Source organism: Mastacembelus armatus, chromosome 6, assembly GCF_900324485.2.
Source record: "Mastacembelus armatus chromosome 6, fMasArm1.2, whole genome shotgun sequence".
Classification (NCBI taxonomy): domain Eukaryota; kingdom Metazoa; phylum Chordata; class Actinopteri; order Synbranchiformes; family Mastacembelidae; genus Mastacembelus; species Mastacembelus armatus.
The window spans coordinates 8,284,795-8,301,190 of NC_046638.1; the positions used below are offsets into that span (position 1 = coordinate 8,284,795).

General features: G+C 39.5%; 2 protein-coding genes across 2 annotated transcripts; one reads left to right on the forward strand and one right to left on the reverse strand.

Annotated features, from left to right (window-relative positions):
* Positions 1-1,671: 1,671 nt before the first annotated feature.
* LOC113133004 (protein mono-ADP-ribosyltransferase PARP6-like) lies at positions 1,672-10,401 on the reverse strand. The gene is made up of 25 exons (XM_026311507.1): positions 10,323-10,401; positions 7,279-7,376; positions 7,106-7,209; positions 6,758-6,840; positions 6,364-6,441; positions 5,774-5,868; positions 5,613-5,673; positions 5,426-5,516; positions 5,278-5,344; positions 5,026-5,175; positions 4,796-4,937; positions 4,511-4,642; positions 4,146-4,241; positions 3,949-4,041; positions 3,734-3,859; positions 3,569-3,634; positions 3,385-3,452; positions 3,225-3,273; positions 2,959-3,071; positions 2,780-2,852; positions 2,590-2,659; positions 2,422-2,501; positions 2,246-2,309; positions 2,082-2,166; positions 1,672-1,989 (listed from the first exon to the last, which is right to left on the reverse strand). The coding sequence occupies exons 4-25, from the start codon at positions 6,758-6,760 to the stop codon at positions 1,893-1,895; spliced, it is 1,899 nt and encodes a 632-aa protein (XP_026167292.1). The 5' UTR covers positions 6,761-6,840; positions 7,106-7,209; positions 7,279-7,376; positions 10,323-10,401; the 3' UTR covers positions 1,672-1,892.
* pkmb (pyruvate kinase M1/2b) lies at positions 8,599-15,116 on the forward strand. The gene is made up of 11 exons (XM_026311508.2): positions 8,599-8,751; positions 10,065-10,243; positions 10,385-10,476; positions 11,790-11,921; positions 12,035-12,221; positions 12,319-12,589; positions 12,697-12,847; positions 12,942-13,094; positions 13,770-13,936; positions 14,370-14,551; positions 14,652-15,116. The coding sequence occupies exons 1-11, from the start codon at positions 8,681-8,683 to the stop codon at positions 14,756-14,758; spliced, it is 1,692 nt and encodes a 563-aa protein (XP_026167293.1). The 5' UTR covers positions 8,599-8,680; the 3' UTR covers positions 14,759-15,116.
* The last annotated feature ends 1,280 nt before the right edge of the window (positions 15,117-16,396 follow it).

The following is a 16,396-nucleotide window of genomic DNA, read 5'->3' on the forward strand; positions in this document are numbered from 1 at the left end:
CAGCCTCGGATTATTGGCATATCTCCCAGGAGATCTGAAGCGCATTTCTTGTTCATTTGTAAAAGAAACTAAATAGTGATCAGTTATGTAATCCAAACTTATGACTTATCTGGATCTTCTTTCCATCCTCTGTCCATGCTGTCTTTCCAGTTTGTCTTCTGAGATGACAGCCAGCAGAATGAAGATGGAATTTCTTCCACTAATCCCAATGATGTGAAGGAAAAGATGTCCTTGTTCTGTTCAGCTCTGAGGACGGCTGATGCCAATAAACACATATGAGGCTCAGAGAGAAACATGTAGAGCGCGACATAGTGCTCTTAAAGGCACATGCAGCATTTTGCCTCATTTAATAATGTCTGTCACATTCTAGTTTGTTGTTTTAGGAGGGAAGCATTTGTTAAACCCTTAAGGATTCAGAGATTTTATTTGTCTGTGTGGCTGCTTGAATTCCATGGATGAATGAACATGAGTTAATGAGATCTAACAAGGCATGTAGTTGAAACAGCTCTTTGTTTTGACTGAATTTGACTTGATTGTCCCAGTTTGTTAAAATTCTTAATGTTGCTTTTTGTAGATATTGCACCAGACTAAAATCTCACTGTGATAAAAACACAAAGAAATACCAGTTATAGTCATGCCAACATACAGGGTGTTGTGTTTTTTGAGAACTTTCCCTCTATGCTATCATCACAGAGCCATATGGTCCTTGAGAAACGTTTTCCTTGGGGCTATTTCAGCAGCTTACAGATCTCCTCCCTTCAGTCCATCGCCTGCTGAGCTGACCCAGAAAATACATGCTACATAATTTGTGGCTTTTTTAAATCAATGACATTTTTGAGCTCAATGACACTTTTGAGCTGCTACGTTTTTGTCAATATGCCTGAAATCAGAACTTGCGATGAAAGATGTGTATCCAGATGCAAACAGAGGTGTTTGTGTAAAGAGGACTTTAGTTGCTTTCTCTAGAGGAACTGAATGGAGGGAGGAGGTTAGGAGGCAGCTGCAGGGCTCATATGGAACCAGCATCCTGATATAATGGTGCATTTCTGCCTCAGAGCACTGTATGCACCCCATGTTATTCAGTGACTCAAACAGGAACCCCAGAGATGGGACTCTGATATAGTTAAGAGCAAATTACAGCTGTTTTCCAGGAGGGTAATCTAGTGGCTATGAATGTCAATTAACTATCCATCAGTGACTGTACTTCCATCATGAGTATATTTGGATAATGGCTGTAGCTCACTGGAGTCCCTGAATGTGCCACATAATTATTTTTGTGTGAGTTTTGAATGTGACTCCTGTGACACAAATGGTGTGTGTCGTAGTTGTCTGGTGGTGTTTTTTTTGTTGTTTTTTTACACAAAGAAGAACATCACACTGGCTCACGTCAGCACCTGAGCTTTTGATGTGCTCACACCATTATCCAGTTTAAACATCTGTATCACCCTCCATGTAGAGACACACAAGACTCTATGGTTTTATTAGACCTGAGGTAGTAATAGAAAAGCCAACACAGTGAGATGTTACAGGATATACTACCATCTTGTGGTGGAACACATATAACACACAAACAATATCACAATAACATAAATATTTTAACACTTTATTTATATAAAACATTTTATAAAAAAAACATACGCACAGCAAAGAGTTACAGTATGACACCGGAGATTTATATTATCAGAATGTGAATTGAGATACAAGGCAAACAATATTTTGTAGGTACATTGCTTAACAATCCAGTTTCTTCCATCCTAAATGATCAGAGACTCATTGTGTAAAATGATCTTGACCTAATTTGTTTAGCCAAAAGAACAAAGACCTAATTTTTTATACTTTTGTATGAAATTTTCATTTTACTCATATGTGAATGTTGTTATATGCTTGTTTTATCAGTACAGCTTTGAAGCAATTACTTGTAAAATTTCTCTATGAATCACAGCTTCCTGAGTGTTGATGTGAACATTGCCCACCTGACCATTTTCATACCTGAGGAAGATATAAGTGGACTGTTTTAGAAATCAGAACAATGGTCTGTGAATTTCTTATTGCAATGAGAAGCTGTTTCATGATTTACTCACACAAAGAGGAAACGTGTGCACACATGGTCTGGTACTGGACACACCCAAATGTTCCCATGTTTCTGAAGGTCTTTTGAAGTTATGACTATTAAGGTACATGTATAATTTTATAAACCAATGTCACAAAATCACAGCTTGGTTACGGTATATTAGCTGATATTTACCCTCACAAAGTGCAATGCAGTTCAGGTTCCTGCTCTCCAGAAACCTTGGTTGGCCTGGCAGGTCCTAAAACATGGCGAGCAAACAGAATAACACAACAAATAAAAAAATAAATAACAGGAGAAGTACTTGTGTATAGTGTGTCTAGGCAGAATGTGGACAAATATGAAAGATCTACCTGTTTGATTTTATTTATTCGGTTGTGTTTCTTTATGAGTTCATCTTTGGTGGGCATTTTGTGTTCACCTTTACCCATTTCTAAACAAAAACAAATATATTTTAATAAATATGTTAGAATCATTAAGTAATATGATATGATTAGGACCAACCAAGTGAGCATTCTTACCAGAATATCCAAAAGATATGCTTGAGATCGGACTCAAATAGATGCCTTTCCCATATGCAGCTCCGTGAAGCTTAAAAGAAATAAAGTCAAAAATGTTTGATAAGTTTGAAAACTTGTGTGTATTGTTAAATTAATAAGGGGATCAAAGAAAATAAAACTTCAGTAAAATCTTGCTATTTTTATACTATACCTGTAATTTTGTGTAAGACGCATTAATGAGCCCATTTCTCAAAATAGAGTGCCAGTTTTCAATGTGTGAACCACTGAGACAAGAGAAAATAAGGTCTAAGCATTAAAAACCAGGCATCGCTGTCTGTACGTGTTAATATAAAGAGTTTGTATTAGTGACACAGTTCTGAGTGTACTCACTGGAAAGCAAAGGTGCTGCCATAAAGTTTTTTGGCAGTTTGGAAACAAGCCTCTTTGGATGGAGTGCTGCTGATCAACAGGAACTGATGGGGTGTGTGCATAAACTTCAGTTGCTATCAGGAAGTGATAAAAAATAGTAAAGAGCCCAGTGAGAGAAGAAAACTAAGTATATGATCTAATATTTTAGTTGCTAATCACTAACCACAACTGCTGTAAACCTGTAACTACCAACACTACGTTGTACTAATCTACTGACTCATTCATACCCTGTTCAGTGGAAGCTTGACAATGTGTGATCTGTTGCTTGCTAAAATCCTGTTGCCAAATATACAAACACACATCTGGATATGAATCTAAAAAATAATAATATATTCCATTTTGAATAGAATGTAAATCTGAAGTACTAGTTTAGACAGTGTCACTCACCATTGTAGTAAGGGATAAGCGAGAGGGTCAATCTTGTCCATCTGCTTCTTTATTTCAGAATATGGACCCTGGAAAGGAAAGGAAAGGAAGTCAGCAGCTTTCACATTATTCTCTGGCAAGGAGAATCAGATGCAAATTGTGCAAATGACATCACAAGCATAGGATTTGTTTTAACATCAATCACCTGGGCCATCTTTCTGATTAACAACACACTGTCCAGAGCTTTTTGCAGTCTGTCATAGCGCTTTCTCTGTCACAACAAAACAGTATATGAAGGGCTTCAGAGTAAAAAAGGTATTACTCAGTAGTAAGTCAAATAATATTTAAGCTGAATTGGTTGAGCTGATACCTTAGGACTAAAGGCCAAGGTTTTAGGGTTGTATGGATCAACAACAGAAGGGAACGGTTCAAATATGAGGCTCTTGCGTGATGACAGAAGAGCAGCTCTGCACATTGCAACCAGCAAATCAATCACCTGCAACAACAGAGATAAAGTCATTTATACATACATTTATATACATATATATTCCTATATCTATGTGTACATGTGTGTGTGTTACCAACCTCTGCACCAGTGGCAACCTCCTCTGTAGCTCCAGACATAACCCCCAACGTATAAAAGGAAAAAACACAAAGCTCCCTTGTGCAAACTGCAGGCTACAAACACAGCAAAGAGAATACTGACACCAGAATAACAGTCCACTGCAGTTTCACTTGTCATTCAGATAATAAATCATGAAATTACCAGTATTTTCTCAAACCTTTAACATGGGGCCATTCTGAAATACATGTCGCTCATCACAGACCACACAGTATTCATTGAGGGTGGGGATTCTCTGCTCAGCATACCTCATTATCTGTGCATGCAATGAAAAAATAGAAAGGTTGCTTACTACTACTTCAAAACTTATAAACCAATTTTGCTATATTTTGTCTGCTGTTGACATCAAATTCAGTAATTTTTCATCATTAGGTTTGCCCTTGTGGTTACACTGGAATTTTTCTATGAGCATAAAAAAGATTTGGGAAGATCCTGTCACTCCCAGTCGTCAGTGCAGTCAGGTTTATTACACTGAGTTCTTTAAATTCCCTTTCTGAACTAAATGTTTTCTTGACAAGGCTTTACCTGTACCAAGAAGCCATGCTGCAGAGTCGGGGTTGTCTTACAGTGCCTGATGGCCTGAGAAGAAAAAAGCAGCTCTAGCAGCTGTTTAGTACTAAGCTGCACGGATGACTTGACCTCTGACACGACCACCCTCTGTGGAAGAAGAGACACAAACACTTTTTATAAACACTTTTTTTTTACAAAGCAATGAAAGTGAAAATAACCTAGAAAAGCTCAGTGCAAGTGAATACCACAGAATTGTATTCTGAAGTATATCTTCAGTTCAACTGAAGAGGGAGTCCTCACCTTCCCGTTGGGGGTGTAGGTGAAAAGCTCTCCTGTGGGATTCTTGATGGTGTAGGAATTCATAGGATTAGTGAAACAGTTCAGTTTCATCGCTGGCGAAATGACCCTCCCTCCCACAGCGGGCTCCCGGAGCTCCTGTGACCTGCTCATAGCGAGAGAGGAAGAGGATAACAGACACATGGGAACAGGTGAAGTCAAAAATAAGATAGATTAATTAAGTCAGCGTGTACTTAGACAGCGGGAGCCAGATGCTGAGCCTTGCACGAAATTTCTTGATGGTTCCGCTTGGCCTGAACCTACTGTGTCTTCGCTTCTGTCGGACTATGATGTTCTCGTTTGTCAGGTGTTTCCACTCCCGAGATATGAAAACTGTGAGAATACTGAAGAACAGAAAGAGTTAGGAGAGCTAGTCTTTATGTATTCAGTAGATAAAAGCAGAATAAAGAGGAAAATGTGGAGAAGGATTGCATATAAACACTTACTTCTGTAGTTGTTTTCCAAGACTAAAATGATCTGTGTTGGATGGTTGAAAGACTTCAACCGATGGTGCTGTGGAGAAACACATCACATCATCTGGTGTCACATTAATTTACAGTACATTCTGTTTGTGGCAGTGTTGTTGAGCCTCACCAGGTCCATTCAGATACTGGGAGAGAGAAAAGTGCAAACGGACAATGATGGGCTCTGACGGATTAATCCTCCACGCCCTCGCTACATCCTCCTGGTGACAGCAAACAGCATCCATATTAAACAGGCCTAGATATCATGACAGTACCCATATTTTACATTAAACAAGTATATTAATAATTTAACTTACATCTAAAATATTTGAATTAATGTTTAAATCAACATCCACACCATCAATTGATGCGTACTTCCTAGCAGAGGAAAAGAAGGGGGAGATTTGACGGTGTAGAAAGACAGCAGAGATCCCTTCGTTTTTAAGCCACGAATAAGAAAAGATGTTCAGACTTCTACCTGAAAGAGACCGCAGAGTCTGAAAACAAAGTCCTGACTGCCTCTGTGTCTATATCCAGCTGGGGGTGGTGATGCAGGTCAGTGGTACAGCTCTCCTGCAGAGACAAACACTAACACACTTACCTCGTGGTCCAAACAGCTCAGCACCACAGGGGTTGAAGGATTAAATCACTCACAGATTTCTACAACAACGTCTGAGAAGGATAGTTTTACCAACATGCCATAAGCCTAAGCTATAAAAAATGTGGGTAACACTTTATCTTATCCATCTGTTAATTTATAGGGAGTATATAGATAACTTATAATTTATTGCAACACAGTAAAATGTAGCTGCAACTTGTTAGGACCCTTTTACAATAAATATGCATAATTCATGTGAAGTATACATTTTTATTGACCATTTAGTGTTTCGGATTTTTAAAAAATCATTTAAGAGGCAATATGAGCAATTTCTTTTGACGTGTCACAAAAGGAAGGAAGCTATTGTCATTGCAACTTCCGGTAGATTAGAGATGATAATTACAATTATGCTAAAATAACATTCAAACCAATACAAGGTCTCATATAAAGATACTGAGAATGGTGTTTACATGTATCCCACACACGTTCTCCTCTGTGTCACTGTCCTCGTTAGTTTGGCTCTCTGTCCACGCCTGCCGCTTAGTCTCCTGTGGGATTAATGGGAAAATCTGTCAATTAAAAGATCCTCTTATTTATTTACACAGCTCATTTGTTCCTTCTGTCCACCTAAACAACACAGACTAAGCTATTCTGCTGAAGTGGACATTTATTTAACACATTTGCTGATCATTAGGTGATGTAACACATCAGCTATAGGCCATTTAAAGAAAACACATACAGAGACTAATCAAATAATCGACCAGTCAAAGCAGAAAACATTCTTCCCTAAAAACATCCAGAAGATGTGAAATTAAGAATGTAGCATGTGAAGACGACAGGGAAACTGAGGGCTTAGTGACTCACCATGTGCTCAGGTCTTTGGCACTTCTTCAGCAACAATCAACACTCTGTTCATTCCACTGTGACTGACACAATTAAACACTATGCTGGAAAATATGTGTGGCATAATTAGTTCAGCTGCCTCTATAATAAACAACATACTGAACATACTGCTGTTACATGTAATATTTTCTTTGCTCTTTAAACCATAATTCATTATTAAGATTATTGTTGTTTGCCTTGTTTTTCTCAGGATCTGTTAGGACATCATAGAAAAGCAAATAAAATAAAAACTATTTGCCTCAAAAGACCAGAGCATGTATGAGGTAATGAGGTGTTGATGAATTACAAGTTGTGAAATTAAGTTCTTACCTTTTCCTGATGTAAAAAAACTTGAGAGTTTCCACATGTTCCAACTTGAGCAAACAATTCAATGGCAGATAAAATGTGAGAAGCTCTCCAGTCCATGTGTGACCCTGAAACAACCAAAACATATGAGCGATTCTGTTTAATAGCTCGTCTGTCTATGCTTGGCTGTCACCTACCCCTTGCTGTTTTGAACAGCAGGAGGTCCCACATGTTCAGTCTCAGACTTCACTGTCACCCGATTGGCTGCAGACCTTAACAGTCTGATCAGATGAACCTGCCCCAAAGAGAGAAATAGGGAAGATGAGACCTGGAGCTCCAGGGCTGATGCTGCCTGCTTCATTTGCACACTTACAGTGTCTTTGCCCCATTTGTGTGATCTGAGTACTATCCATTAAAATGCCTACACTATATCCCCGAATAAGAAAGGAGTATCGTACTATTGTCCTGCCTCTTGAACAGTCAGGCTCGTCAGTCAGTTGTGATGCGAACAATTGCTACTGGCAGATCTGAAGGCTGGTGATGTGAGTGATGTTTGGCTTTACGTCGTCTTTCTGTTTGTCTGACCTTAATCAGTTGTTACCCTTGTTAGCAGTCACCTGCTGATCTGCAGTCTGGCCAGATTAGACACTTCTAGGACTGCATACATCTGTGCAAGTCTTCTCAACAAGTGCTTTTCTCAGAGTAATCCACTTAGACATGAGGGGGTGTTACTTCGGTGGCTGTATTTATACTTATAGTGGGTGGGCACAATATCACAGACCTCTGTATGCTGCCATTTTTAACACTATGGGCAAATATCGATCCAATACAAAGCGGCTGAAATTTCTGTTGTGAGTCAACAGGTCAGTGATACAGGATCTGCAGAACATAACAGACTTCAGAAAAAGAGAATTTGTTTTATATTGTATTACAGTGTGCAATCTTTTTTTGTGTTGTTGCATCCAACGCTTTCCCATTTTATATAACTCCTCTTAGAGCAGAGTTTTCGTGCCAGCAGGTTTGCAGGGGTCAGATTCTTCTGAAACCAGTTCTTTACAGCATCTGCTCCATCTGACAACTGAAATAAATATGCTCATTATTCCCTTTTTATCATTGAATCATCCAGACCAAGATCTGTTTTTCAGAAGTGACACATAAACATTATATTCATTCAACTGTTTATGTTGTAAACTCAGATTAATTTGTTGCCTTGTGTGCAAATTAAGATTCTAGTTTTGCTCTTAGAATTATTGGAATAAATACGACAGCTACAAATATATAAACTCACTGTGCTTTATTAAACAATAACAACCTGACAGGCAGCAGACACGCACAGACACTGGCTGGGCGAACTTGAACCTCGTACATTTGCTGTGTCCTCGCTCAAAATTTCTCAAACCTTTCTGCCTTTATCTGCAAACTTGGCTTTGGTTTTAGAATTTAAGAAGTTTTAAATTCGAGATATCAAAAAGAAAATCTTCCACGTGAAAGAACAAACACGTTAAACTCGCTGCCCAAATCTAAACTAACGCATTTCGTGTCGCGCCCTATATCCTGAGTCACCGGGTGCTGCACACACAGGGAAAGTAGTCCCGGTCAATGAGGGGAATAAAAAGTGTCGCTTCGGCAGCAGCAGTGGCGCTTCGGTCCCTGCAAACTTCACCCAGTAGGTGAGTAAAAGCAAATACATTCAACTATATGACAGAAAGAAGTGGGGAGGAGAAATTGGGTTAGTTTTTACTGAACGTGTCAGTGTTTAACTTCGTTTAAAAACAAATTTTAATAGCAGATCAAACTTTTTTTCTCTCTAGTCCCACTATATCTAGAGTCATTTGTTGACATTGTAATCATACTGTTTTCTAATTATGCTTGACTATATTCATTTATTCATCATATTTATTTTTGCACAAATAAAAATGTATAATACTCAAATCACTGAAATGTTTGATTTTGCACCTTTTCTTCATCATTATCATCATTTGTCACAACCTGATAAATATGTAGAGAAGAAAGTTATACATTTGCTACTGAAACTGCATATTTTTTTAGCAACATTTCTAATGAAATAAATACCACCCTAATGTGTTACTCAATAATCTATTGCATAATGATTTGATTAGCTGGCACATAATTGCACTGAGCTGATAGATTTGATCATTTTTTATAAGGTGGTGTTACTATTGATTTATTTATGTTCATTATTCGTTTATTTTTGGTGATATGTTTCTTCAGTCCATAACTATTCCCAGCTGACCATGTTATTTTAGGTAAACGTTCGGGGCAGGGATTGTGTCCAAGCACATGCACACTATGTTTCCATGCACTGACTGCCAACACGTATTTGTCATGCATGTTGCATTCCTCTATCGTAGCAGACTGTAAGCTCAACCCTGATAACTATGGCTTGTCTTCTTAATGCGCAGTGTTTGGATTCTTAACAAACATTACACTGCAGGTATCATAAAAAATGTTTTTCCTATCAGAGTCCTGGTGGTTTTCTTTATGGGTGTTAAATCACCTTTTAGCCTTTGTCTGAAGTGACCAGCTCCTCTGCTACAGCTGCACATAAGCTCCTGCTGGAATGTGGGAGAGCTCGGCCAGGCAGACACTATACTGTCATTGTTGCTTTTGCACTGCCTGTTTGGTCAGCTTTACACAGCCACTTACATTTAATCAATGGAGAGGTTATATCTTAATATAAGTGTGCACTTTTCCATTCAGATAATCGATTCTTATTTTAACTTCCTTTTTGGTGTCTTATTTTGGTTGCATATCATCTTTGTGATAATTTGTTGCTTTATAACTGTAATTTAGTCTAAAGTGAAGCCACTGTGTCACCATTTAGATGACAAGTCAGAGTATTTGCCTGGATTGTTGTCTGTCTAAACACTTTTATTACTTTTTATGCAACTGATAATAAATGTGATAGGCTGAGATATTCGATTCTAATCAGTTTTCTTCATTTCCTTTGTTTTTTCTCCAGGACTTTTCCTGCAGACAAAGATCCAGTCATGTTGAAGTCAAAGGATGCAGGCTCTTCCATCATCCACACCCAGCAGCTTCATGCTGCCATGGCGGACACTTTCATTGAGCACATGTGTCTGCTGGACATCGACTCTGAACCTGCTGTGTCTCGCAACACTGGCATCATCTGCACAATTGGTAACACCCTTTGCCAAAGCTTCTTGTTTTATATCATCCAAACACTATGTTAATGTATGTATGAATTTGAAACACCCACCTGATTGTAAGATGTCATATTTAGCCCTGTGTCTCTGTATTCATTCACCCTTTGTGATGCAGGACCTGCCTCCCGATCTGTGGAGATGGCAAAGGAAATGATCAAATCTGGGATGAACATTGCAAGAATGAACTTCTCCCACGGCACACATGAGGTGACGGAAGGATAATTACACACCTGATTTTCATTTACTATTTGTATCTCAAATGCTTCACTTCACCTTCCAAACCTGTTGCACTTCAGATCCCATAATCCCACAAAAACAGGATGTCACAGCAGATGACTCACCATCAGCTGTCAAAGACAAACCACCTGTTGTGAAATCAATAATTAGTGTGTGTCCAATAGTGTGACATGCTTGTGAGTTTAAACCCAGATGTAGCAGTGCTGCTGCAGTTTCTCTGCCCTCTGCAAGTGATTCAGTGTGGATTTACCCTTTTCAGCTGCAGCAGTGTGGCATTACTCTTATGGCCTGGTAACTGTAATACGATCTACAAACTAGTACTTTCCCCTTCCCTGTATCATGGTCAACTCTTTGGCCGACCTTATACTACTGACCCCTCGCCTTTAAAAGTCATGCCTCTCTAATTTTTCACTGTCACCTGACTGGATGAGCCATTAAATCATAGTAGTATCAACGCCCCACAGCTGATATGTGGCTCTTCAAAGGTTAACAGTGCAGTGATTTTATTTTTCTTCAAGGTAACTCAACTCCCAGAGTGGCTTTTGAGTTGTCTGTGCAGTGAGGTGATAACCTAGCACTGCTAAATAAATAAAATGTCTGTGTTTTGGTCAGGACTCTGACACCAAAAAAAAAAAAAAAAAATACAATTGATCATCATAACTCCAGAAACATCACAACAAAGTAAATAGATGTTTTGTCATGTGAAGGGACAAATAAATTTGACCTCTGTCTCATTGGTGGGTCAGTTGTCAGTACAACTATAAATAGACCTTCTCTGAGCCTCATGAGTAGGGAGGCATGTAGAGAAGCCACAGTGAGGTGCTCACAATCGACCGAAGACGGTAGTCAGTGTTTAGATTAGACTTGTAGCGTGCATTTACCAGAACTATAGCTGTAGGCAGAGAGCAGTGCAGTTGTACATGTCTCCCACAATAAATTCAAAGTCAGAAGTGCTTGGTTTAATTTCTCGTGCATCCTGCTGTACAGGCTGTAGCTCAAGTATTTGCGTAACACCTGATAGTCCGTCTGCAGCTATTTATGCACTGAAACAGAACAATATCCTGGGCTAAAAATGTGCTGCAGTTGTCATTGAAGATTTCTCCTGTAGTCAGTGCATAACCAAGTGTCTCAGTGTCTCTTCCAGCTGTTGTACAAACTATATTTTACTTTTTAAGAATCTGATACCTAAGCGAAAACGTTGTGATGGCTTTATAGTGTTTAGTGATTACAATTCACTAGTGTGATCATTTTTTATTGTTTTTCAATGTCACCCCACATTATAGTACCATGCTGAGACCATCAAGAACGTCCGTGAGGCGACTGAGAGCTTTGGGCCTGGATCTGCTGACTACAGACCAGTGGCCATCGCTTTGGACACCAAGGGACCAGAAATCAGGACCGGGCTCATCAAAGGGGTGAGTTCTTACTAAATTACCAAGGCCTTTTTGATTTATTGCATAATTTATTGTATAAAGGTTTTCCTGCCATGATTTTCAACTTCTGTGAACGCTCCTCTTGTCTTGTTTAGAGTGGCACCGCTGAGGTCGAGCTGAAGAAGGGTGAAACCATCAAGCTCACACTGGATGACAAATACAAGGAGAGCTGCGATGAGCAGATTTTGTGGCTTGACTATAAGAACATCACCAAAGTTGTGCAGATCGGAAGCCACGTCTACATTGACGATGGTCTGATTTCCCTCAAGGTTAAGGAAGTTGGTAAGCACACACATATTTTGTCTGATCATCTAGTTTTTTTTAGGTTTCTGCCTATTTGTAGAAAAAATAAGTTCCTTTTTATTCTGTATGTCCTAAGGTAACGACTACCTAACGTGTGAGATTGAGAATGGTGGTATGCTGGGCAGCAAGAAGGGTGTCAATCTGCCCGGAGCTGCTGTTGACCTACCTGCTGTGTCTGAGAAGGACATTCAGGACCTGAAGTTTGGCGTGGAGCAGGGTGTTGACATGGTCTTTGCCTCCTTCATCCGTAAGGCTGCTGATGTTGAAGCTGTCAGGAAAGTGCTAGGTGAGAAGGGCAAGGACATCCTGATCATCAGCAAATTGGAGAACCACGAGGGTGTGCGCAGGTGGGTGGAGCATCAGCAGTCGCAGTTGAATCTGCACAGATCTGAATCTTTACACAAAGGTTAAACACTCTTTTTTCCTTTTTTTCTTTTTTTTTTTTGTCTGATAGATTTGATGAGATCCTGGAGGCTAGTGATGGCATCATGGTTGCCCGTGGAGACCTGGGCATTGAAATCCCAACAGAGAAGGTCTTCATCGCCCAAAAGATGATGACTGGCAGGTGCAACAGGATTGGCAAACCCATCGTCTGTGCCACACAGGTTGGTGACACTGGGCCTGGGAGCGCCATGTAAAGGAGAAGCACCCTGTCGCCTATAAAAGTTACATGAACAATTTGATGTTGCCCACTCACAGATGCTGGAGAGCATGACCAAAAAACCTCGCCCTACTCGTGCTGAGGCCAGTGACGTTGCCAACGCTGTGCTGGATGGCAATGACTGCATCATGCTGAGTGGTGAGACTGCCAAAGGAGACTACCCCCTAGAGGCCGTGCGCACACAGCATATGGTAAGGGCACACCTTCCAGTCCCATGAGCGCTTTATCATGTTCGCTGTGCTGCTGCATAAGAATGTTAAATAACAATACCAGTGTTTTTCAGTTAGTGATTTACTGCATTTAATCTGAAAGGTGTAATGAAAAGCTTCATAATGGTACATAATTATAAAGGTGATGAATAATAAGCAAGTGACACAATAAGAAAATTCACTTTAGACCCAAATTAACAGCAATATTTACACAATCGATAAGGCTTGGTTTGTGTTGCAAAATACATTTCCTAGATCACAAAAAAACAGCTTGCACACTACTGACATCTCACTGGTATTTGCTTGGGTTTTACTAACAGCTTATTTAATATTTGTTCAGTTTACTTGTTGTGTTGCACCTCCCTCCATCCATCTGCTAACAAACTGCTCTTGTCTTTTGCATCATGCTTTAACTATATGATCATGCTGCTCAATTAGCATGTGAGGATCTGCAGTGCACAGCAGCAGTCCCTGGACATCATGGCCGCTGCTGTTGTTTAGCTTCATGTCTCAGTGTGCTTTCAGGTATGAAGACCTTTGCTTTAAGGTTAACTTTGTTTGGACCTTTTAAAATATAAATTAACTCCTGCAGTTAAAACTCGCTGTGACTGCAGCTTGATGTTGTTTGTTTTTTTTTATCTTTGTTTTCACATTCAGATTGCCCGTGAAGCTGAGGCGGCCATGTTCCACAGGCAGATGTTCGAGGAGCTGCGTCGCATCTCTCATCTGACCCGTGACCCCACCGAGACTGTCGCTATCGGTGCCGTCGAGGCTTCTTTCAAGTGCTGTGCCAGCGCCATTATAGTGCTCACGAAGTCTGGCAGGTGAGAATTCACAAAGAAGTCCACCCTCGGTAAAGTTATGAGTCATACTACACTCAACTGTGCCCACAGTGAGCAGAGAAACCAGTACAGTATAATATCTTTGTATCCCTCCACCTCCACTCCCTTCCTAACAGATGCCCACGGCTCGGATGAAGTGTGCCAACTATCACTGCACTCACAATCTGTGCTCCCCTTGTGACCTTTTAAGATCTGAACCCTGACATTTTGCAAGTTAATTTTAACTCCCTGTTCATTCCTCTCCATTTGGGAGTTCATCCTCATAACACATGATGTACCACTGTCAGCTGGGTGGATTTCATAATGATAATGACATAACTATAGAGGCTGTAATGAATATATTTCTATATTAATGATGGATCACATGACTTTGTACAGCTACATCTGTAATACCTTACTGCTCTGTTACTTGTAGGTCTGCTCACATGCTGTCAAGGTACAGACCCCGTGCCCCCATTATTGCTGTGACCCGCTGTGGCCGTGCCGCCCGACAGGCCCACCTCTATCGCGGCGTCATCCCTGTGCTCTACACCAAGCCAGCCAATGATGTCTGGGCCGAGGATGTTGACCAGAGGGTGAACTTTTCCCTGGAAGTTGGTAAGTATTTGTGTTTTTTTTTAACAGTGTCATGAATTTGATAACTGTAGCCCTTTATGTGAAAAGCCAAGAGGCATTTATTGTTAATTTCTATCTTTAGGCAAACATCGCAACTTCTTCAAGTCTGGTGATGTGGCCCTTGTCGTGACCGGCTGGCGCCCAGGCTCCGGTTACACTAACACCATGAGGGTTGTGCTTGTGCCTTGAATGTCATCAAAGCACATTAGTAACTGCTCCCCCACCCCTCTCCTGTAACCTGCCTCACCCTGTGTTGGACATTTTTTGTCTGCTGTTCTCAGTTAACAAACAAAAAGTCAAAACCAGGGCACTACTTTAAAGGACTTTTGACAGTGTCCTTCACAGACAGTAACTCCATGATTCCTGTCATCCCTATGTGAATTTATTATTTAAATCCTGCTGCCACAGATTGGACTCAAAACCTTTTAGTGTAAACTCTTCTGTCACAAATAAAGTTTAGATAAGTGTTCCACATGCCCATTAAAATGACTGTACTTATTGTTGTGCATCCATTGTTGCATCCAACCATTAAAAGAAATTCTTGGGTCAGCTGTGTTTTGTTCAACTTTCCCTCCACTACATTTATTTGACACCTGTGCTAAATATACTTTTATAGAAATCACATGCATTGTATAAATTAAAACTGTTTACATCAGAGACTAATGCATGCAAAACAAAGCTTCATATAAGAAGCTAAAAGCCCCTAAGTTAATGCACCAATGTTCAATGTTAAATATTTAAAGACATTATGAAATCAGCTCTGTAACTAACTATGGCTATTTGCTTGAATGAGCGGACAGTCAATCTATAACTGGCTCTGCATATTAACAAAAAATACATTTTGGAATAAAAACTAATAAAATAGTGAAAAGCAAGAAAAAATATAAATCAGCTGATTAATGTTTAATATTTAACTTTTTCTTAAACATTTGAGCATTTAGTGATTTGATTATTTTATATAATTTATCAAACTGTTTAATATTGAAATCTACAGCTTTAGATGGGAGTTTTCTTTTACCAGTTTTATCTTCAAACAGCAAAGTATTGATATACTGTAGTTGGACAAATATTTAGAATATTGTACTTGGTAAAACTTGCATTACGCAATCTTCAGACTAATATACAATACAATCTTTTAAAAATAGTTCATCTGGTGGGGTTATTACAGGACAGGAAAAATCAGATCAGACCATCCTTTGTCCTGGATGACATATGAATAAAACAAGCTTTATCTGCTTTGGATCGACTGGACGGCTTCATCTCAAAGTGAAAACAGCTTATTTTAATAAAACTTTGCAGTAGGGTTGAATTAAATGTCTATATTTACTCACTAATCCAGCACTTATCACCCCATGAACACGTTAGATAATTTTCTTTGTATTGATGATTAGAATATCTTGACAGATTATAATCCTGGCTATTTTAAATGTTGGCAGCTCTCAATTTATAATCCGGCTTAAAGTCTGAAAGTTCACCAGCGTTTTATCAGATTCTCCTTCATGCCACGCTCTGCACTTGAAAAGAAATCAACAGCTAGGACGAGCATCATTGACCATATGTTATTTTATTGCATTGATTTCAGTAGCTAAAATAAAATATGCCTAAAATACATAGGTGACAGAATCATCAGATTTGGTGGTTAAAAGGCAACAACGAAAAAAATAAATGTATAAATAAATGACTCACTGACACCTCCTCTGCTACACACACCTTTTAACCTGAATGCACTCAAAGAAACCTTAGACTCAATCCGAGCTGATGCCTCTGGCAGGTGGTGTGATGGTGCGGGGTTGGAGGAGAATAGTAATGAGAGATTGATCGAGCCCA